Source organism: Xyrauchen texanus, chromosome 13 (genome assembly GCF_025860055.1).
Source record: "Xyrauchen texanus isolate HMW12.3.18 chromosome 13, RBS_HiC_50CHRs, whole genome shotgun sequence".
Classification (NCBI taxonomy): Eukaryota; Metazoa; Chordata; class Actinopteri; order Cypriniformes; family Catostomidae; genus Xyrauchen; species Xyrauchen texanus.
Genome location: NC_068288.1, coordinates 21,711,570 through 21,727,511, shown reverse-complemented (window position 1 = coordinate 21,727,511; position 15,942 = coordinate 21,711,570). Strand labels below are relative to the sequence as shown.

At 39.1% G+C, this 15,942-nt stretch overlaps 1 protein-coding gene across 1 annotated transcript in view; it reads right to left on the bottom strand.

Moving 5' to 3' along the window:
• Window positions 1–933: 933 nt before the first annotated feature.
• The window catches only part of LOC127653736 (espin-like protein), a 54,195-nt gene continuing 39,186 nt past the window's right edge, over window positions 934–15,942 (bottom strand). Inside the window, 4 exon segments of the mRNA XM_052140524.1 lie at window positions 934–1,497; window positions 1,499–2,428; window positions 2,533–2,694; window positions 7,576–7,721. Coding sequence (XP_051996484.1) covers window positions 934–1,497; window positions 1,499–2,428; window positions 2,533–2,694; window positions 7,576–7,721 — 1,802 coding nt within the window.

Sequence of the window (15,942 nt, the reverse complement as noted above, 5' to 3'; positions counted from 1 at the left end):
TAAACTAACTACCATTCAAGTTTAATTTCCTTGCCTGGGACAGTTTGCTTGCTAAATACAAAAGTATTATTGGCAAAGCCACAGAGGATGTAAAACAAGAAATTATTTCCCCTTGATTTTTTTTACTATATTATATTTGAAGAGTTTTCAAGTCATTTCAAGTCAACATGTGCTCAATGTTTTTTGTTGTTCAGATGATGGTATATTTTACCATAATACATTACAATAACATTTCAAACTCCATTGTTAAACACCTGAAGTACCAGAAGTATTGATATATTTGAATAGTTCTTGAATTTCTTAGCATTGTCATTTGTTTTATAATAGAACAAAACAGGAACATTTCTAAAATAAACTTATCTAGTAGAGAATAAAAGCAGAAATCATACATTATTCACAGCATTTGTTAAAAAGTATTTTGTTGCCGCTGGGTGAGATGATGACACACTCTCTTCTGCAGAGTCATTATCAGCATGCTTGTCTTTCACTCTGCTATTTTTAGGCCAGTCATTCAGGGGGACTATACACAGAATCTGAAGTGTATGGATGAGCTCCCACCTGCTCTTAAAGAGATAGACACAAATCTAAAACAGTCAGTTGATCATTTATTTCATTATTACAGTAAGCAACCTCCAATATTGGTGCAAGATAAAACAAAACAGTCTCTAAAAGTCTGCCGATCATCTACGAGAAACATAAACTTCAATAAAATAGCTTCAAATTTTGATAAGTCTGACACAGCTTTAAAATGTAACAAACAGGTCGGTTTATGGCAGACTTTCACATATTCTCCTGGAAAATTGGAGTATGTATGCCAAATTATCAAACTACATAAATATTGTTACCATTTCTACAGCAAATCCAGAAAGAATAGAAATGTAGTTTACACAAACACTGAAGTCTGTATGTTCATTTCCACAAAAAAGCTTATTGTCATTCCTCAAAATCAAATATCTCTGCCTCCTTTTCTTTCCAGAAAGCAAAACTACGGTCAATATATTTGCAAATCTCATCATTACTCAGACAACTAATATCTGGACCATTTTTCAGAGCATCTCCCTCATCTGGGGTGGGTGTCTGAATGATGACTTTAGGCACGTGCCTTGTTTCTACTTTTTCTACTGTCTGCTCTAAGTTTTCAAGCTCTGGTTGGCCTGATCCATCTCCAAAATAATTTACTTTAATATCCTCAAATCCATCCTTCCACTCCCGGTTCCCAGCCTCAATGTCCTGAATCACAGCCTTGTGGAAATCCCAGACTGTCTCCCAGCTAAAACAACCCACATGGTCAAAAACTTCAAAGCAAAGCAGGTGTCTCATTTTCCTCTCATCTGCTGGCAAATCCAGCTCTAGTATGTGGAAGTAGCCAAGCATGAAGAGGTCCAGGGTCAGTGTGTCATAGTCAACAGGAGATCCATCTACACGGGGCAGGAACTGATCAGGTGAATAAATGGCCTGTTGGCGGTTGAGTCTTCGGATCTGCCGTAACGGTATCGAAGGATATCATGCTTCTCCAGTTCCCAATCATCTTGTTGATAGCACTTCTCTGTTTGAAGAAGTGCCCCAATTTACCATTCTCCATGGTCATCTTCTGAGTGATATCTAAGCTAGCTATGCGTTCACACTTTGGTTTCTTGGGCATCTCCAGAGAATCAACACGTTGCTTCCTCTGGGCATTTTTTAAGGTTACAGTGTAAGCTGACTTCTTCCACTGTCCCAGAAACAAGACCACAATACGTTCCTTGCGCAAGCTTGTACTTTCTATTACTTCACTGATGTCAATATAGTCTGCATCTGAATCATTACTCTGGTCATCCTCTGGTCTTTGTAAAAGATTTTGAGAGGCCTCGTCCGATCTATTTTCTACTGACTCTTGTTCTTGTGTACTCAATGAGTCGGTCCTCTCTGAGCCCTATAAAGAGGAAGCATTCTGATTCTCAAAGTTGTACTTCAGATTCCTCACAGAGACCCCAAATTGGTGGATCTCATTTTCTATCTTCTCCCTCCTGCCTCTTTTCGAGACTGGTCTCTCTGAAGCCTGAGAGAAGACATTCACAAGCTCAGTGTTTGGCATTTTGCAGTAGGGCTAGTCTGTTAGGTTAGTCATAAGTAGCGACATACTCTTCACAATGCCTGAAATACGGTTGCACCAAACGGGCAGGGGAGTCTGTGTATAGAGGTTCCTGTGTTGGGGGTTGACTGTGATGTTGACTATGGGTGCCGGGAGAATGTTCCGGATTTCTTCAGCCAGACGAGCAAGTTCCATTTCATAGCCTTTGCAGTTCTTGTGCATGGACACACTCTCAATTTGCTTTTCCAGATAAATTAGGTCATCCTCTGTTAGAAGCTCTCCAAATGGACCCAAGATGGCATTGTGAGCCTGGGAGAACCTCCAGCTGTCCATTTTAGCACATCTACTACAATTCTCCTGTTACAGACAAATAAGATCAAATACATTCTGTTTAAACATCGTGAAAGCTGCACATTTTGTATGGAATGTTAGAAGACATTCATTCAGTATTTATATTTTACCTTCAACCTCTGACTTTCTTCTTCAAATAATCTGGTTTGTAGCTGTCGTACCATCACCTGTCTCTTCCACTCTGCTATAGGTCTACCCTTCTCATCATGTGTTGGTACCAGGTAGTCAATATCAGACAAATTAGCCTCTGTGTGTAACACCACCATTTTATTCTGAGAAAAGAAAGACGCATAATGTAATGTGGAGCAGAAAAATGGTGCCCTAAACAAGTTCAAGTACATGAAAAAGAAGCACTATCATGCTCAACTTTTCTTCTACAGGCATGCATCATTGCTTCATTAATCAGGTTACAAATGTAATTTATGTGAATAAACGGAATACCACAAAAACAATTTGCAAATAAAGCAGCATTTCCAACCCATGTGTTCAAGAGAACACAATCCAATAGTGAATGATACAGTCACATGACTTTTTTATGTGCATCTAAGATCTAATTCAGTAAATTTGTTTCCATTATAGTTTATGCGTATGTCTTCTTACTAAATAAATAGTTTTTGCGCATTGTGGATATTGTATTTGTAATAGATTGGTGTAATTAACAGGTAGATTGCCATCTCGTGGCTCAGTATTGCAAATGCAGTAATTATATTACGGTTTATTATAGAAACGAGTTTTGACGTTTCCTGAGCGAACCGGCTTCGGTAGTTTGGAAGTCTGTATTAGGATGTTGAAGAGTAAAGACGTTTGAGAACTTCTTCCTTGGTCTGATTATTGTCCCGAACACAAAACACTACAAATGGCGACGAGGATATAAAACGAATGCCATTGCGGCACTGCATTGTAAAAGGAACCGTACACTGGTCGTGGAAAAAGGCAAAAAAAATTTTTCCGAAGGAACCAGGCACGTGTGGATTAACAGTTAGCAGTTAGCCTCGGAAAAAAAAAAAAAATCTAAAATGGCTGTGCCAGTCGGTCGCATGGATGAATACAATGACGCGAAGGAGGATTTTGAGTCATATCTGGAACGTCTGGAACAGTGGATGTTGGCAAACGAAATCAAGGATGAAAAGAAGGTGTGTGTGTCTCTCTGTGATTGGGGCGGATGCTTATAAATTGTTGAAAAATCTGGTGTCGCCGACCGTACCGAGTACTATGGAGTATTCTGATCTGGTGAGAGCACTGAGCACACATTACAAGCCAGCACCGATTGTAATCGCGGAACGTTTTCGGTTCCAAAAGTGTAACCAGAGAGAGGGGGAAACTGTCTCTGATTATGTGGTAGCTTTGAAGCAGTTATCAGCTACTTGTGTGTTTGGACAGTATTTGGATGATGCGCTGAGAGATCGTTTCGTGAGTGGATTACGCTCAGATGCAGTGCAGCGCAGATTGCTGTCTGAAAAGGGTCTGACTTTCCCAAAAGCTTGTGAGATTGCAGTAGCAATGGAGCTGGCATCAAAGAAATCGATGGAGTTTTCTGGACACAGCCAGGCTCATCAGGTAAATGCCTTGTCAAGTGCAGGTTTTTCTGAAAAGGGGAGAAAAGGACAGTTTAGACGATATAATGATAATAAAGCTCAAAGCAAAGGCCAAAGAGGAGAAAAAAGTAATTTTGGGACATCACAGACATGCTACCGATGTGGTGGAAGACACTCAGCACGTGACTGCAGATTCAAGAATGAAAAGTGTCATTCCTGCTCCAAAATTGGACACATAGCACGTGCATGTAGAAAAGGAAAAGCCATTTCTCAAACTCAGTATGTGGAAGCTGAAGGAAATACATCCAGAGGGGATGAGGAGGCTGAACTTTTTGGAGTGTATGCATTATATTCCATCTCAAGCTGTGAAAAGGGGTACACCGTGGATGTCACACTGGGTGATAAGAGCACAACAATGCTGCTGGATACAGGGTCAGCTGTGTCAGTGATCTCAGAAGATTACAACCAGACAAATCTGAACCTTTTCCTGTTAAAACCAGCCCCCAAGTTAAAGCTGAAATCATATTCAGGCCAATGTATCGCTGTTCTAGGATACATCAAGATACCAGTGCAGTATGAAACACAGAAAGTTACCTTACCTCTTGTTGTTGTGAAGGGAAGTAGACCAGCTCTGATTGGTAGGAACTGGCTTAAGGAACTACACCTGGACTGGAAACAGATTTTCACAGTGCACAGGGTGTTCACACAGGCAGAGTGGACCCCAGGAGTCAACGAGGTGTTACAGCGCCACAAAGCAGTTTTCTCTGAGAAACAAGGCTGCATAGAGGGTTTTAAAGCCAAAATCCGCATAAAACCAGGCACTACACCAATCCTTTGCAAAACTCGCCCTGTTCCTTACGCATTAAAGGAAGCAGTAGAGAAGGAGTTGGACAGGTTGGAGAAAATGGAGGTGATTTCAAAGACTGAAATGAGTGAGTGGGCCTCTCCGATTGTAACTGTGCCAAAAGCAGACAAAACAATTAGGATTTGTGGCGATTACAAGGTCAGTATTAATCAGTGTATAGAAGAGCAGACATATCCACTGCCTAACACCGAAGATCTGTTTGCTACTTTAGCAGGAGGAACATCATTCAGTAAGCTTGACCTGTCTCATGCTTACCAGCAGCTGATGTTAGATGAGGAATCAGAGAAGTATCTGACGATCAACACTCATAAGGGCCTATACAAATTTCATCGCCTCAGCTATGGTGTTTCCAGTGCACCTGCGATTTTTCAGTCTGTAATGGACCAGATTTTACAAGGGCTGGACCATGTGACATGTTTTCTGGATGATATTCTCATCACTGCTTCATCTGAGGAAAATCATTTGAGAAAACTGGATGAAGTGCTCACACGTTTGGAAAATCATGGTGTTCATGTGAAATTGTCAAAATGTCAGTTTTTTCAGAGCAGTGTGGAGTATCTTGGACATCGCATTGACCAGGATGGCCTGCACCCCACGGATGAAAAGGTGGCAGCCATAAACAAAGCGCCTGAGCCAACTAATGTCACGGACCTGAAGTCTTTCTTAGGGCTTCTTAACTACTACAGCCGTTTCCTGCACCTTACTCCACCCTCTACACAACTTGTTGAGAAAAGAGGCAAAGTGGGTTTGGACTTCGCAGTGTGCTAAGGCATTTGAAGATGCAAAGCAGCTATTACAGCAAAGTAGGGTGTTGGTGCATTACAACACACGGTTGCCACTCCGGATTGCCTGTGATGCGTCACCCTATGGAGTAGGGGCGGTAATTTCCCATGTCATGGACAATGGAGAGGAACGGCCGGTAGCTTTTGCATCAAGGACGTTAACGGAGGCTGAAAGAAAATATGCCCAAATCAAGAAAGAGGCACTGGCTATCATCTTTGGAGTTACGAAATTCCATAAATACCTCTATGGGAGGAAGTTCACACTGATTACAGATCACAAACCGCTGTTAACTATCCTTGGACCAAAGTCACCAGTTCCAACGTTGGCAGCATTAAGGATGCAACGCTGGGCTCTCATCCTCATGGCATACAGCTATGATATTGAGTACAGGAGATCAGCTGATCATGCAAACGCTGATGCTCTGTCTCGCCTACCCACTGCCTCATTCGACAACACAGGAGAAGAGGGAGGTATTTTTACTTCTCACACATGGAGGAACTACCAGTGGGTGCGAAAGACATTGAGAGAGCTACTTTAAAAGATCCTACACTGAACAAAGTGTGGAGCTACACAATGAATGGATGGCCCAGTCATGTTCAGGAGGAAGCACTGCGGCCTTTTTTCATACGCAGGCAGGAGTTGTCAGCGGAACAAGGTTGCATTCTTTGGGGCCAGCGAGTCATCATACCCCCAGGTTATCGACAGCGTTTACTGGAAGACCTTCATCATGTGCACCCAGGTATCTGCCTCATGAAAGCTCTCGCTCGCAGTTACATGTGGTGGCCTGGCTGTGATGGGGAAATTGAAGAGCTGGTGAAAGGTTGTTCTATCTGCCAAGCTGTTCAGAAAATGCCAGCAGTCGCACCGCTGCACTACTGGAGGTGGCCGGAAAGAGTGTGGCAGAGAATTCACATTGATTTTGCAGAGAAGGATAAACAGCATTTTTTGGTGGTTATTGATAGCCATTCAAAGTGGTTAGAAGTTTTCCCCATGTCTTCCACCACATCTCAAAACACCATTGTAGTGCTGCGAAGCCTGTTCTCTGCGTATGGACTGCCAGAAGAGTTGGTCTCAGATAATGGTCCACAGCTGGTGTCGAGGGAGTTTACACAGTTTCTGGAGGGAAACGGTATCAAACACACTGCTGTACCTGCATACCATCCTGCATCAAATGGAGCTGCAGAGAGGTCAGTGCAGATTTTGAAACGTGCGTTGACGAAGGATGTGTTGGAGGCGGAGAAAAAGGCTTTTTTACCACTTAGTCATAGACTTGCAAATTTTTTGCTCATGTACCGCAGTACACCCCACACAGTGACTGGTCGGACTCCGGCTGAGTTATTTCTGAAGCGCCAGATTCGGACACGTTTCAGTTTGCTTAAACCCAAGCTTGCCAGTCGGGTTGAAGAGAAACAAGCTACACAGAAACGTCATCATGACAGTGGTGGTTCATGTCTTCGGTTTTTTCAGGATGGGGAAGCTGTCCGTGTCCGAAATTTCAGGGCAGGAGTGGAGAAATGGATTCAGGCAAAAGTGCTGCAAAGACTGGGAGCTGTCACATACATGGTACAGGAGGGTCAGAGGCAACGCACAGTGCATGTCGACCACATGTTGCCATGGCGAGGAAAAGGTGAACAAATTAAAAAAGTTTTGCCCTCACCAGTGGTTGAGAATGAACCACCAGTCATCAGGGACTGTGTTTTTCCAGCTGTTGTCCCCAGTGCACCAGTCAAGCTAATACCGCCTACAGTTCTCATTAGACCAGCTGAACAGGTTGTCGATGTGTCATACAGTATTCTTATCTAGTGTTTCCATTTAACATCTTTTTAGTCGTATCCCATAATTTGCATAAATATATCCCATAATTTGCTGAAATAAATATGTGGATGAAAACCCAGCTAGTCCCATTCAAAGGTTAAATAAGTCAATAAATAGACTAAAATATAGTGAGAGACTATGTTATATTTTCTAACAGAAATAGTTAAATCTGCTGTCAGTCCAGATTTCTTGAGGCTGGCGATAGATTTTACATCTCCCAGTTTCATTTCACCCATCAAAAGTCTCACTTTCTCTGGTACTGGCTTACTCGCAGGCACACTGGAGCTGATGGACTTCACCACTGCAATGACAATCAGAAAAAGAGTGTTATTTGCTACTCTCATCTGTTTCCGATTATGTTCTGATCATATTCACATAGGCTGATTACCATTACTCAGTGAAGTGGAATTAAGTCATTAAATGAAATTAAGGAAGGATGAGTCAATGGTGACAGCAGTTCCCATACTTTTATTTTTGTCAGGATTGCAAAACGTACAAACGAGGTACTAAACAGTCCCTTAAGGCTTCCTCACCCATGGAGGCCATGTGGACATGCTGGAAAGTGCTCCTATGTGAAGTAGAGGATGGAGCCGAGGTGACCAAAGGGATAATGTTTGAAGGGGGAGGGGAGGGTGAGAGAGGTGGAGTGGGGTAATAAGCTTGAGGGGAATCTTCTGTCTCAGGGTGCTGGTGGGGTTGAAGGAAATGGTTAGTCAATCAATTAAGTGACTCTTACTAGAGACAGATACCAGAGCCTTGTGTCTGATTCATAGCATCAAAACATGCACATAATTACTTTCTTTATCATACATACATTTATGTTTAAAAGACTTAATGATGTTCACCTTGAGACTGTCCATGTCTTTGTGTATGTTAGTGATCTGTCTGTAATAATGGTAACACTTTACGGTAAGGGTACATGAATTATCATGAATTCATGTATTAATTCATGCATGAATTAGGCATTAATTCATGCGTTAATATTTCATGAATCTTCAGGAACTAACACAAATTCAATGTTTTCATTAATGACTTCATGGATGAACAACACCTTAATTAAACCATTAACTAAGATGAGTACATCATCATGAATTATGATTTATTACGCATGATCATGATGTTTTCTTTGTTCACAAAAAAAACATTGGTCTTTACTATCCATTGTGGATAAAGCTACGGTTATGGTACATGAATCATCATGAACTCATGCATTAAAAAAAGCATTAATTCATGCACGCAAGACTACTCTTCGAATTATTAAAGGAATATACAATAATCCACATTACCTCATACATGCATACAGGCTAGAACTGTATATCAATTAATGTGAGAACTGTTTTTCTGAATTATGATCTGAGTTATCCAGCATGTTCATGTCTTCTTCATAGCCTGCAGGTAAATGGACAGACCCCAAAATTGGCCAATCCCAGCACATAGCACACCAATTCTGTTGACATTCAAATACAGTAGTCATCATTAACTAAGCATTATCTTTTAATGACTTCATCATGTGTGTGGCCCCTCAACTAAAGTGGTGACTTGGTCCTTTAAAACACTGATGATCAATGTGTTATTAATGGTGGCATAACTGTGAAATGACATGAATATGAACATGAAAGTTCAAGCCTATGCAGACAATGTACTGTGGACACAAATGGACTTTGATCTTAACTTTACTGCTTTATTCTTAAACAGTACAAAGAGAAGAGCTGAGAAGGAATTCAGTAAATACACCATGAACTTTATTCTAAATGCCTGTATCTGAAAACTCTTTACAAAACCATAAAGCTGTTTTATTAAAAAAAAAAAAAAAAAAAATTGTTTTTGGGTAAGGAGTCACCTTTTAATGTATAAAGTTTTTTAAATGAATTTCAATTATTGGCTAACAGGGAAACTGGTGACGAATGTCCTTCAATAAACGACCAAGTAACCCTTTCTTATGTTTGTTTCCAAGCCAGTAGGTCCATTCTATTACTGCAAGATGCTCCTTCGAAAGCTTGGCAGTTCGGTTTCCCCTCAATCGCCAAATTGTCGATTTGTATGTTAACCATGCCCTCTCCAAGTGCTGAGTGTGAGCTCCAATTACAGGATCAACAAACCACCTTGAATGATTCACGGTTAAATGCCTGTAGCCCAAATTGGTGAGAGCAAAATGAGGCTACGAACGAGAACAACTTCTGCATTCATACGACTTGAACCGGTCAGCAGCAGAGAGGAAGAGGAGGAGGAAGAGGAGCGCGCCAAGTCCAAAAACACACATCGAGGTAATCACCTTTGCAGTTTTGTTAACATGGACTCCGTGGCTATGCGAAGAGGCAAAAGAAAGATGAATTACATTGGTATGTGGACTGACAACAAATGTGTCAATATTGATGTATGCATTAAGTTGATTTTGTCTGAAATTTATGTCCACTACTTCATAGCTAAGCAGCTGGCTCGCAAGTACTAGCTAACGTTAGCTGATTGATTAACGTTCGCCTTTGTCGTTAGCCTTCTTTAATGCCTATTTAATAATCGGCTGCAAAAGTTTTTTCGATCATGTATAATGAACCATAACAGTATTTTCCAGCTTTCTGCTTGGCAGCATTAGTCTATGGTGAATAACCCTTAGGTTAGGCTAATGGTTATATTATCATTACCTTGTTTGCTAGTTAACTGAGCATAGACTAACATTATACTAATGTAGACTAAGCTAAACTCAGTATGGTAACTTACTGGAACAGGTGAAACTCGGAAAATGTGAATATTGTGCAAAAGTTGATTTATTTCAGTAATTCAACTTAAAAGGTGAAACTAATATATTATATAGACTCATTACATGCAAAGTGAGATATTTCAAGCTTTTATTTGTTATGATTTTAATGATTATGGCTTACAGCTATGAAAACCTTTTCACAAAATTTTGAATTTGGGGGTTTCTTAAGCTGTAAGCCATAGGCTAATCATCAAAATTATAACAAATAAAGGCTTGAAATATCTCACTTTGCATGTAATGAGTCTATATAATATATTAGTTTCACATTTTAAGTTGAATTACTAAAATAAATGAACTTTTGCACAATATTCTATTTTTTTTTGTTTCACCTGTATAATGTTACCTTGTTGCAGTGTTAGCCAAATATAATTTTTAACAATGATATCGATATCAATAATTTTTTATTTTATACATAAGACCTATTTAATATAATTATAGTGAAATAATGAATTTGGGACCATGCAGATTGGCGATTTTCCTCTGATCGAGGGCTTTTGTCGTTGAGCTTGGTGACTTGCAAATTGGGCTTAAATCATAAATCAAGTTAATATGAACGTGGCATTAGTCTAAAAATCTGAATAAGATTCTTATTCATGTTAACTATGCCATGGTAATTTAAGCTGACATTTATAGATGACATTATTATGTTGGGAGTAATAGAATATAATTTATCAGCAATGCAATTACTTACAATAGATTGTAAGTACCAGTTAATTGAGTGACAATTAAAATGCATCTTCTAACAGCTTAGGTTCACGTTATCCTCCAACACTTTCTCCTTTCCCTTTCTCCAACAAAATGAAAAGTGTTAAGTTGTGTTATAAAGTGCTGTTTTGATATTGTTCTCTTCATCTTCTTTAATCTTCCACCCAGACCCGTCCGTGCAGCAGTCTCCACAAGACATGCCAAAGAAATCTGCATGCGTCAAGAAGGCTGAAAAAGGTGGGTTTACTAAATACTTTTTTTTTTGGCCCAAGACTTTTGGCTTTCAATGTATTATTATAAAAATTGTGACAACAATAATACTTCTATGCATAGAAATCTAGAGCAGTGCTGATATGAAGGTATATCTTGCCAAAAAGGGGTGTTAGATTTTGCTGTATTTGGCCGAGCACTGGTTTGGGTGGCTCGCCAATGTATTAGATGTCTCCAATACATAAAATAAGTAAGCTTGACCAGAGTTCTTGTGGGGAGAAGAATTTATTGAAAGTTTGTAGTGTAGCAGTCCTTCAGCAGCGATGTTAGCATGTCGCCCTTCAACAATCTTAACCCAACGTTCTGTCTGTGGGACAGAACTTTATACATGAAGACATAGCCTATGGGCTACAAACAATAGAAACCTGTTAGGACCTCCCACAGGAGATCGATCTAACTTACTAATCCACTCTGATCAATGCTGATTCTTTGTCATTCACACCAATCAGTTTCTGTGGGCCATACATCTGAATGGGCCATTCATCTGTATGGGCCATTTGGCACACACCTTTGCAGGCACAGACAGAGTGGATTACATCTGATACACAGTCACAATGTAAATGAATCTGTAACTGAAAATACAAAATCTATCAGGGACTACAACTCTCATTAACTGTTGAAATGAACATTTAGAAGATTTAGAGTGTGACTTACTTTTATTTACGGTATCTGATGTGAAAAGTGATGTTGATTTAGCTTACAAGTTAAACAGTCATACATTAGGTGGTTTCTCAATATTAAGGTAGCCTGTATCTTGGTATTTTTAAATTCTGGTAGGATCATTTTCATTACCATCCTAAATTTTGCATCAAATATTTTACAAAATTAATAAGCTTCAGTGAAGCAGTCATGTTCAGGTATGTCAATGATAAATAATAATTTCTGTGCAAAGAAATAGTTGTAATTGGATGAATTTTCACCCCTGATGAGACACCTACACCTTGTTTAAGTGAAAGCCATATCCTCTTTAAATACATTGTTTTCTCTAATATTTTACCCAGGCCTATTTGTGCATCAGCCTCCACAGAATCAACAAAAGATATCTTCAAGGACCAAGAAAAATGAAAAGGGTATATTTGCTTTTTTACATTGCCATTGTGGTCTTGCCATTGTGCATTAGTAGAAGGTTAATTTTACTCTATTACCTCCGATCATTATATATTGAAAGAAGTGACATACAGTTTTTTCGCTTTTAGGAATACAAATTTGGCTGTAATGTATGTTGCATGTAATGTTCCTGCCTTTTCTCAGTATTATTTGGCTTGTCTTATAGGCTACTAAATAAAAAAAGAGTTTACATGATGGTGGTTGTATCTTTAGTTTTGTACCTCTCAAAATTTCCAGTGCCTCAGTCCTAAGTAATGTTGGAGATTTAAACATAAATGAAAAAAATACAGCTGTTTTGTGTGTTTAGTTGAGTGTCAAGCAGTTGACTTGCCCAGCCCTCAGACATTAGCAAACATCACTTGCTAAAAAGAATACTGACATCTGTAACTAGATTCAATTTTTCATCTGTCATTTAAACTTTACAGTGCTTTCACCTCTGTGGAACCATCCACAGACCTCTGCAACAGAAAAAGCTAAAGAACCTGGTAAGCATGCGTGTAATGTTACTGTCTTTTCTCAATATTACATGACTTGTCTTGTACTGAATAAAAAAGAGTTAACGTGATGGTGGTTGCATCTTTAGTTTATCCCCACCACACAGCATTATACTATAAGAAGAGGTGGTTGGATGTGTGATAGTAATGGTTGCTAATTTTGTACCTCTCAAAATTTCCAGTGCCTCAGTCCTAAATACATCTGTTGGAGATTTAAACATAAATGTAAAGTTACAGCTGTTTTGTGTGTTTAGTTTTGCTGCTTTGAAACAATCTGTATTGTAAAAAGCACTATATAAATGAAGGTGACTTGACTTGACTTAAGTGGCAAGCAACTTGCCCAGCCCTCAGACATTAGCATACATTTTTTGCTAAAAAGAATACTGACATCTGTAGCTACATTAAATTTTACATCTGTCATTGAAACTTTACAGTGCTTTCACCTCTGTGGGACCATCCACAGACATCTGTAGATGAAAAGGCTAAAGAAACTGGTAAGTTTCACAGTCAACTACATTTAACATAACTTTGAAGTATGTGATTTTTTTTTTTTTATCTCAGTATTGCTTTTCATGTGCTTTTATTCTGCTTTGTTCAGTTGCTATTTAACTCTATAGATGGAAAGTGTTGATATTTAAAAATGCGTTAATCTGCATTAGTGTTGTCACGATACTAGAATTTCTAACTTCGATACGATACCTTGAAAAATATCGATATTCGATACCATTTTCGATACCACAGAGAAAAAAACTGCCACAATATTAAGAGGGTAGAACTGTCTAGAACATGACAATGAGGTATATTTTACATGAACAAAATGTCCTGAGGTATTGCACTTGTTCAAAAGCCTCTCAGATTGCCATACATTCAAAATCCAATAAAGTGCAAGTAAATAAAAAGTGCAATCTTTTGTATTTCCAAGTCAAATCAAATCCAATCTCAATGTCAACAAAAGATACTTAAACGTCAAGGGGGGTTGGGGTTGACTAGCTTTCATAAGGTCTCTCGCTCTCTCCCTCTCTGCGTGCACGCTATGTATGTTGTGTGCGTGCTATCTATGTTATGCGTGCAGTATGTTCTGTCTCGCATGTGCGCTATAGATTCGGGAGATTTTAACTAAATTGCGGGCATCAGGGAGAAGCTATCAATATGCGGGAGACTCCGGAACTTCCGGGAGACTTGGGATGTCTGGCTTCATATCAAAAATATTTCCAGATAGCACGCCTGCTGTGTTCTTTATCAAACAAAACTGGTCGCTGGGCGCCGCATGCACTCGCCATCTTTACATTCACTTCACTTTTGCTATTTAACCAGAGCGAATGAGAGGAGTGCGAGTGTGTGTGGTGTTTGTCAACGCGCCTTTGGAGAGAAGTGAAAGTGACAGCTCGGCTAGTATCGATACTTAGGGAAATTAGTATTGGTACCGTTCAGATATTTCAGTATCGATATTTATCGAAATATCGATATTTTTGACAACACTAATCTGTATAACCATATCTAATTATGAGGTCTTAATTTATTATAGAAGCCCCCACTCTGCAAACAGCTCTGCAGGAGGCTAAGCAAACCATTGAAGGTCAAAAGACAGAGATTGCCGCCTTAAAAGAATGGGTTGATATACTGAAAGAGGATCGAGATTTCCTCCGGGAGAGACTTAAAGAGGGTAAAACTGATTTGAGGACATTACAGCTTCAAAAATATTGATTGTCATAACACCATTGTCAAACAATTCCTATTCTCTTTTCACAGCTCTTGCCGTAAGAAGTGACAAGGGGGTAGATGTGGCCAGCAATATCCCACCTATAGAGCAGGCAGCTGGAAAGAGGAAACGGGAGTCAGATGTAACTGATTCCTCATCTTCTGATTCCTCATCTGATTCTGAGCCCGATTCTGAGTCCCCAGAGCCCAAGAAAACCAAGAAGAAGTTAAAGTTCCAGCCCAAAAAGGCCAAGAAAATGGGCAAAAAACTAATAGGTATGCAGTAAGTCGTACTCAAATTGATACAGTGGTCAGTCTCTAATTGGGCAGTAGGTAAAAAATTAATAATAAGCACTTTTAAAGCACTTTTCAAACTCTGTGTTCTCTAGTCGATTCCACAGTACACAAATGGCCATAGATCTAGTTCCACTCCCAACTAACTGGTTTGGAATTGTGAACTGTAGTACAGCACTATAATTAGGCTGGTTTGATTTAGTTGGATTCAACCATTAACGCTTTCTCTTGTTCTACAGTCAAAACCCCTAACGACTCCATCCGCCGCTACAACATGGTGTTGGAAAAGATGAAAAAGGAACGCATCGGCAAAGCTGAAGCATATACAAGGCTTGGGGTCGATCGGAATACTATTGTGTTTCAGGCTCTGATTGCAGAACTTGCAGCAACTAACACAGATCTGTTCAATACATTGAGGTCCACTTTCAAAAGAAAGGACAGTCTGAAAAGGTTTGCTGAAACTTGCAGATGTTTTTGTGACCAGGAGCCTACAGCTTCAGCTATCCTAAAGAAAAAGGATGATGGATCCTTACTGGATATTTACAAGAAGTAGTTGTAAAGAAGTTTTAGAAGTAGTTTGTTTGTACTGCCATGTGTTTGTGCTATGTATTAGTTTAGTTTAGTTTTGTTCAGCATTAAATATTTCATGATATGGAGGAGTCCACATCAGTTGCTTTATATAGGTGAAACTCGGAAAATTAGAATATTGTGCAAAAGTTTATTTATTTTAGTAATTCAACTTAAAAGGTGAAACTAATATATTATATAGACTCATTACATGCAAAGTGAGATATTTCAAGCCTTAATTTGTTATAATTTTGATGATTATGGCTTACAGCTATGAAAACCTTTCACAATATTCTAATTTTTAAGTTGGGTTTTCATAAGCTGTAAGCCATAATCATCAAAATTATAACAAATAAAGGCTTGAAATATCTCACTTTGCATGTAATGAGTCTATATAATATATTAGGTTCACCTTTTAAGTTGAATTACTAAAATAAATAAACTTTTGCACAATATTCTAATTTTCCGAGTTTCACCTGTACATTAAAAGGTGACTCCTTTCCCTGAATTTTTTTATTTATTATTATTTTTTTTTAAACATCTTCAGTTTCAGAGTTTTCAGATTCAGGCATTTAAAATAAAGTTCATGGTGTATTTACTGAATTCCTTCTCAGCTCTTCTCTTTGTACTGT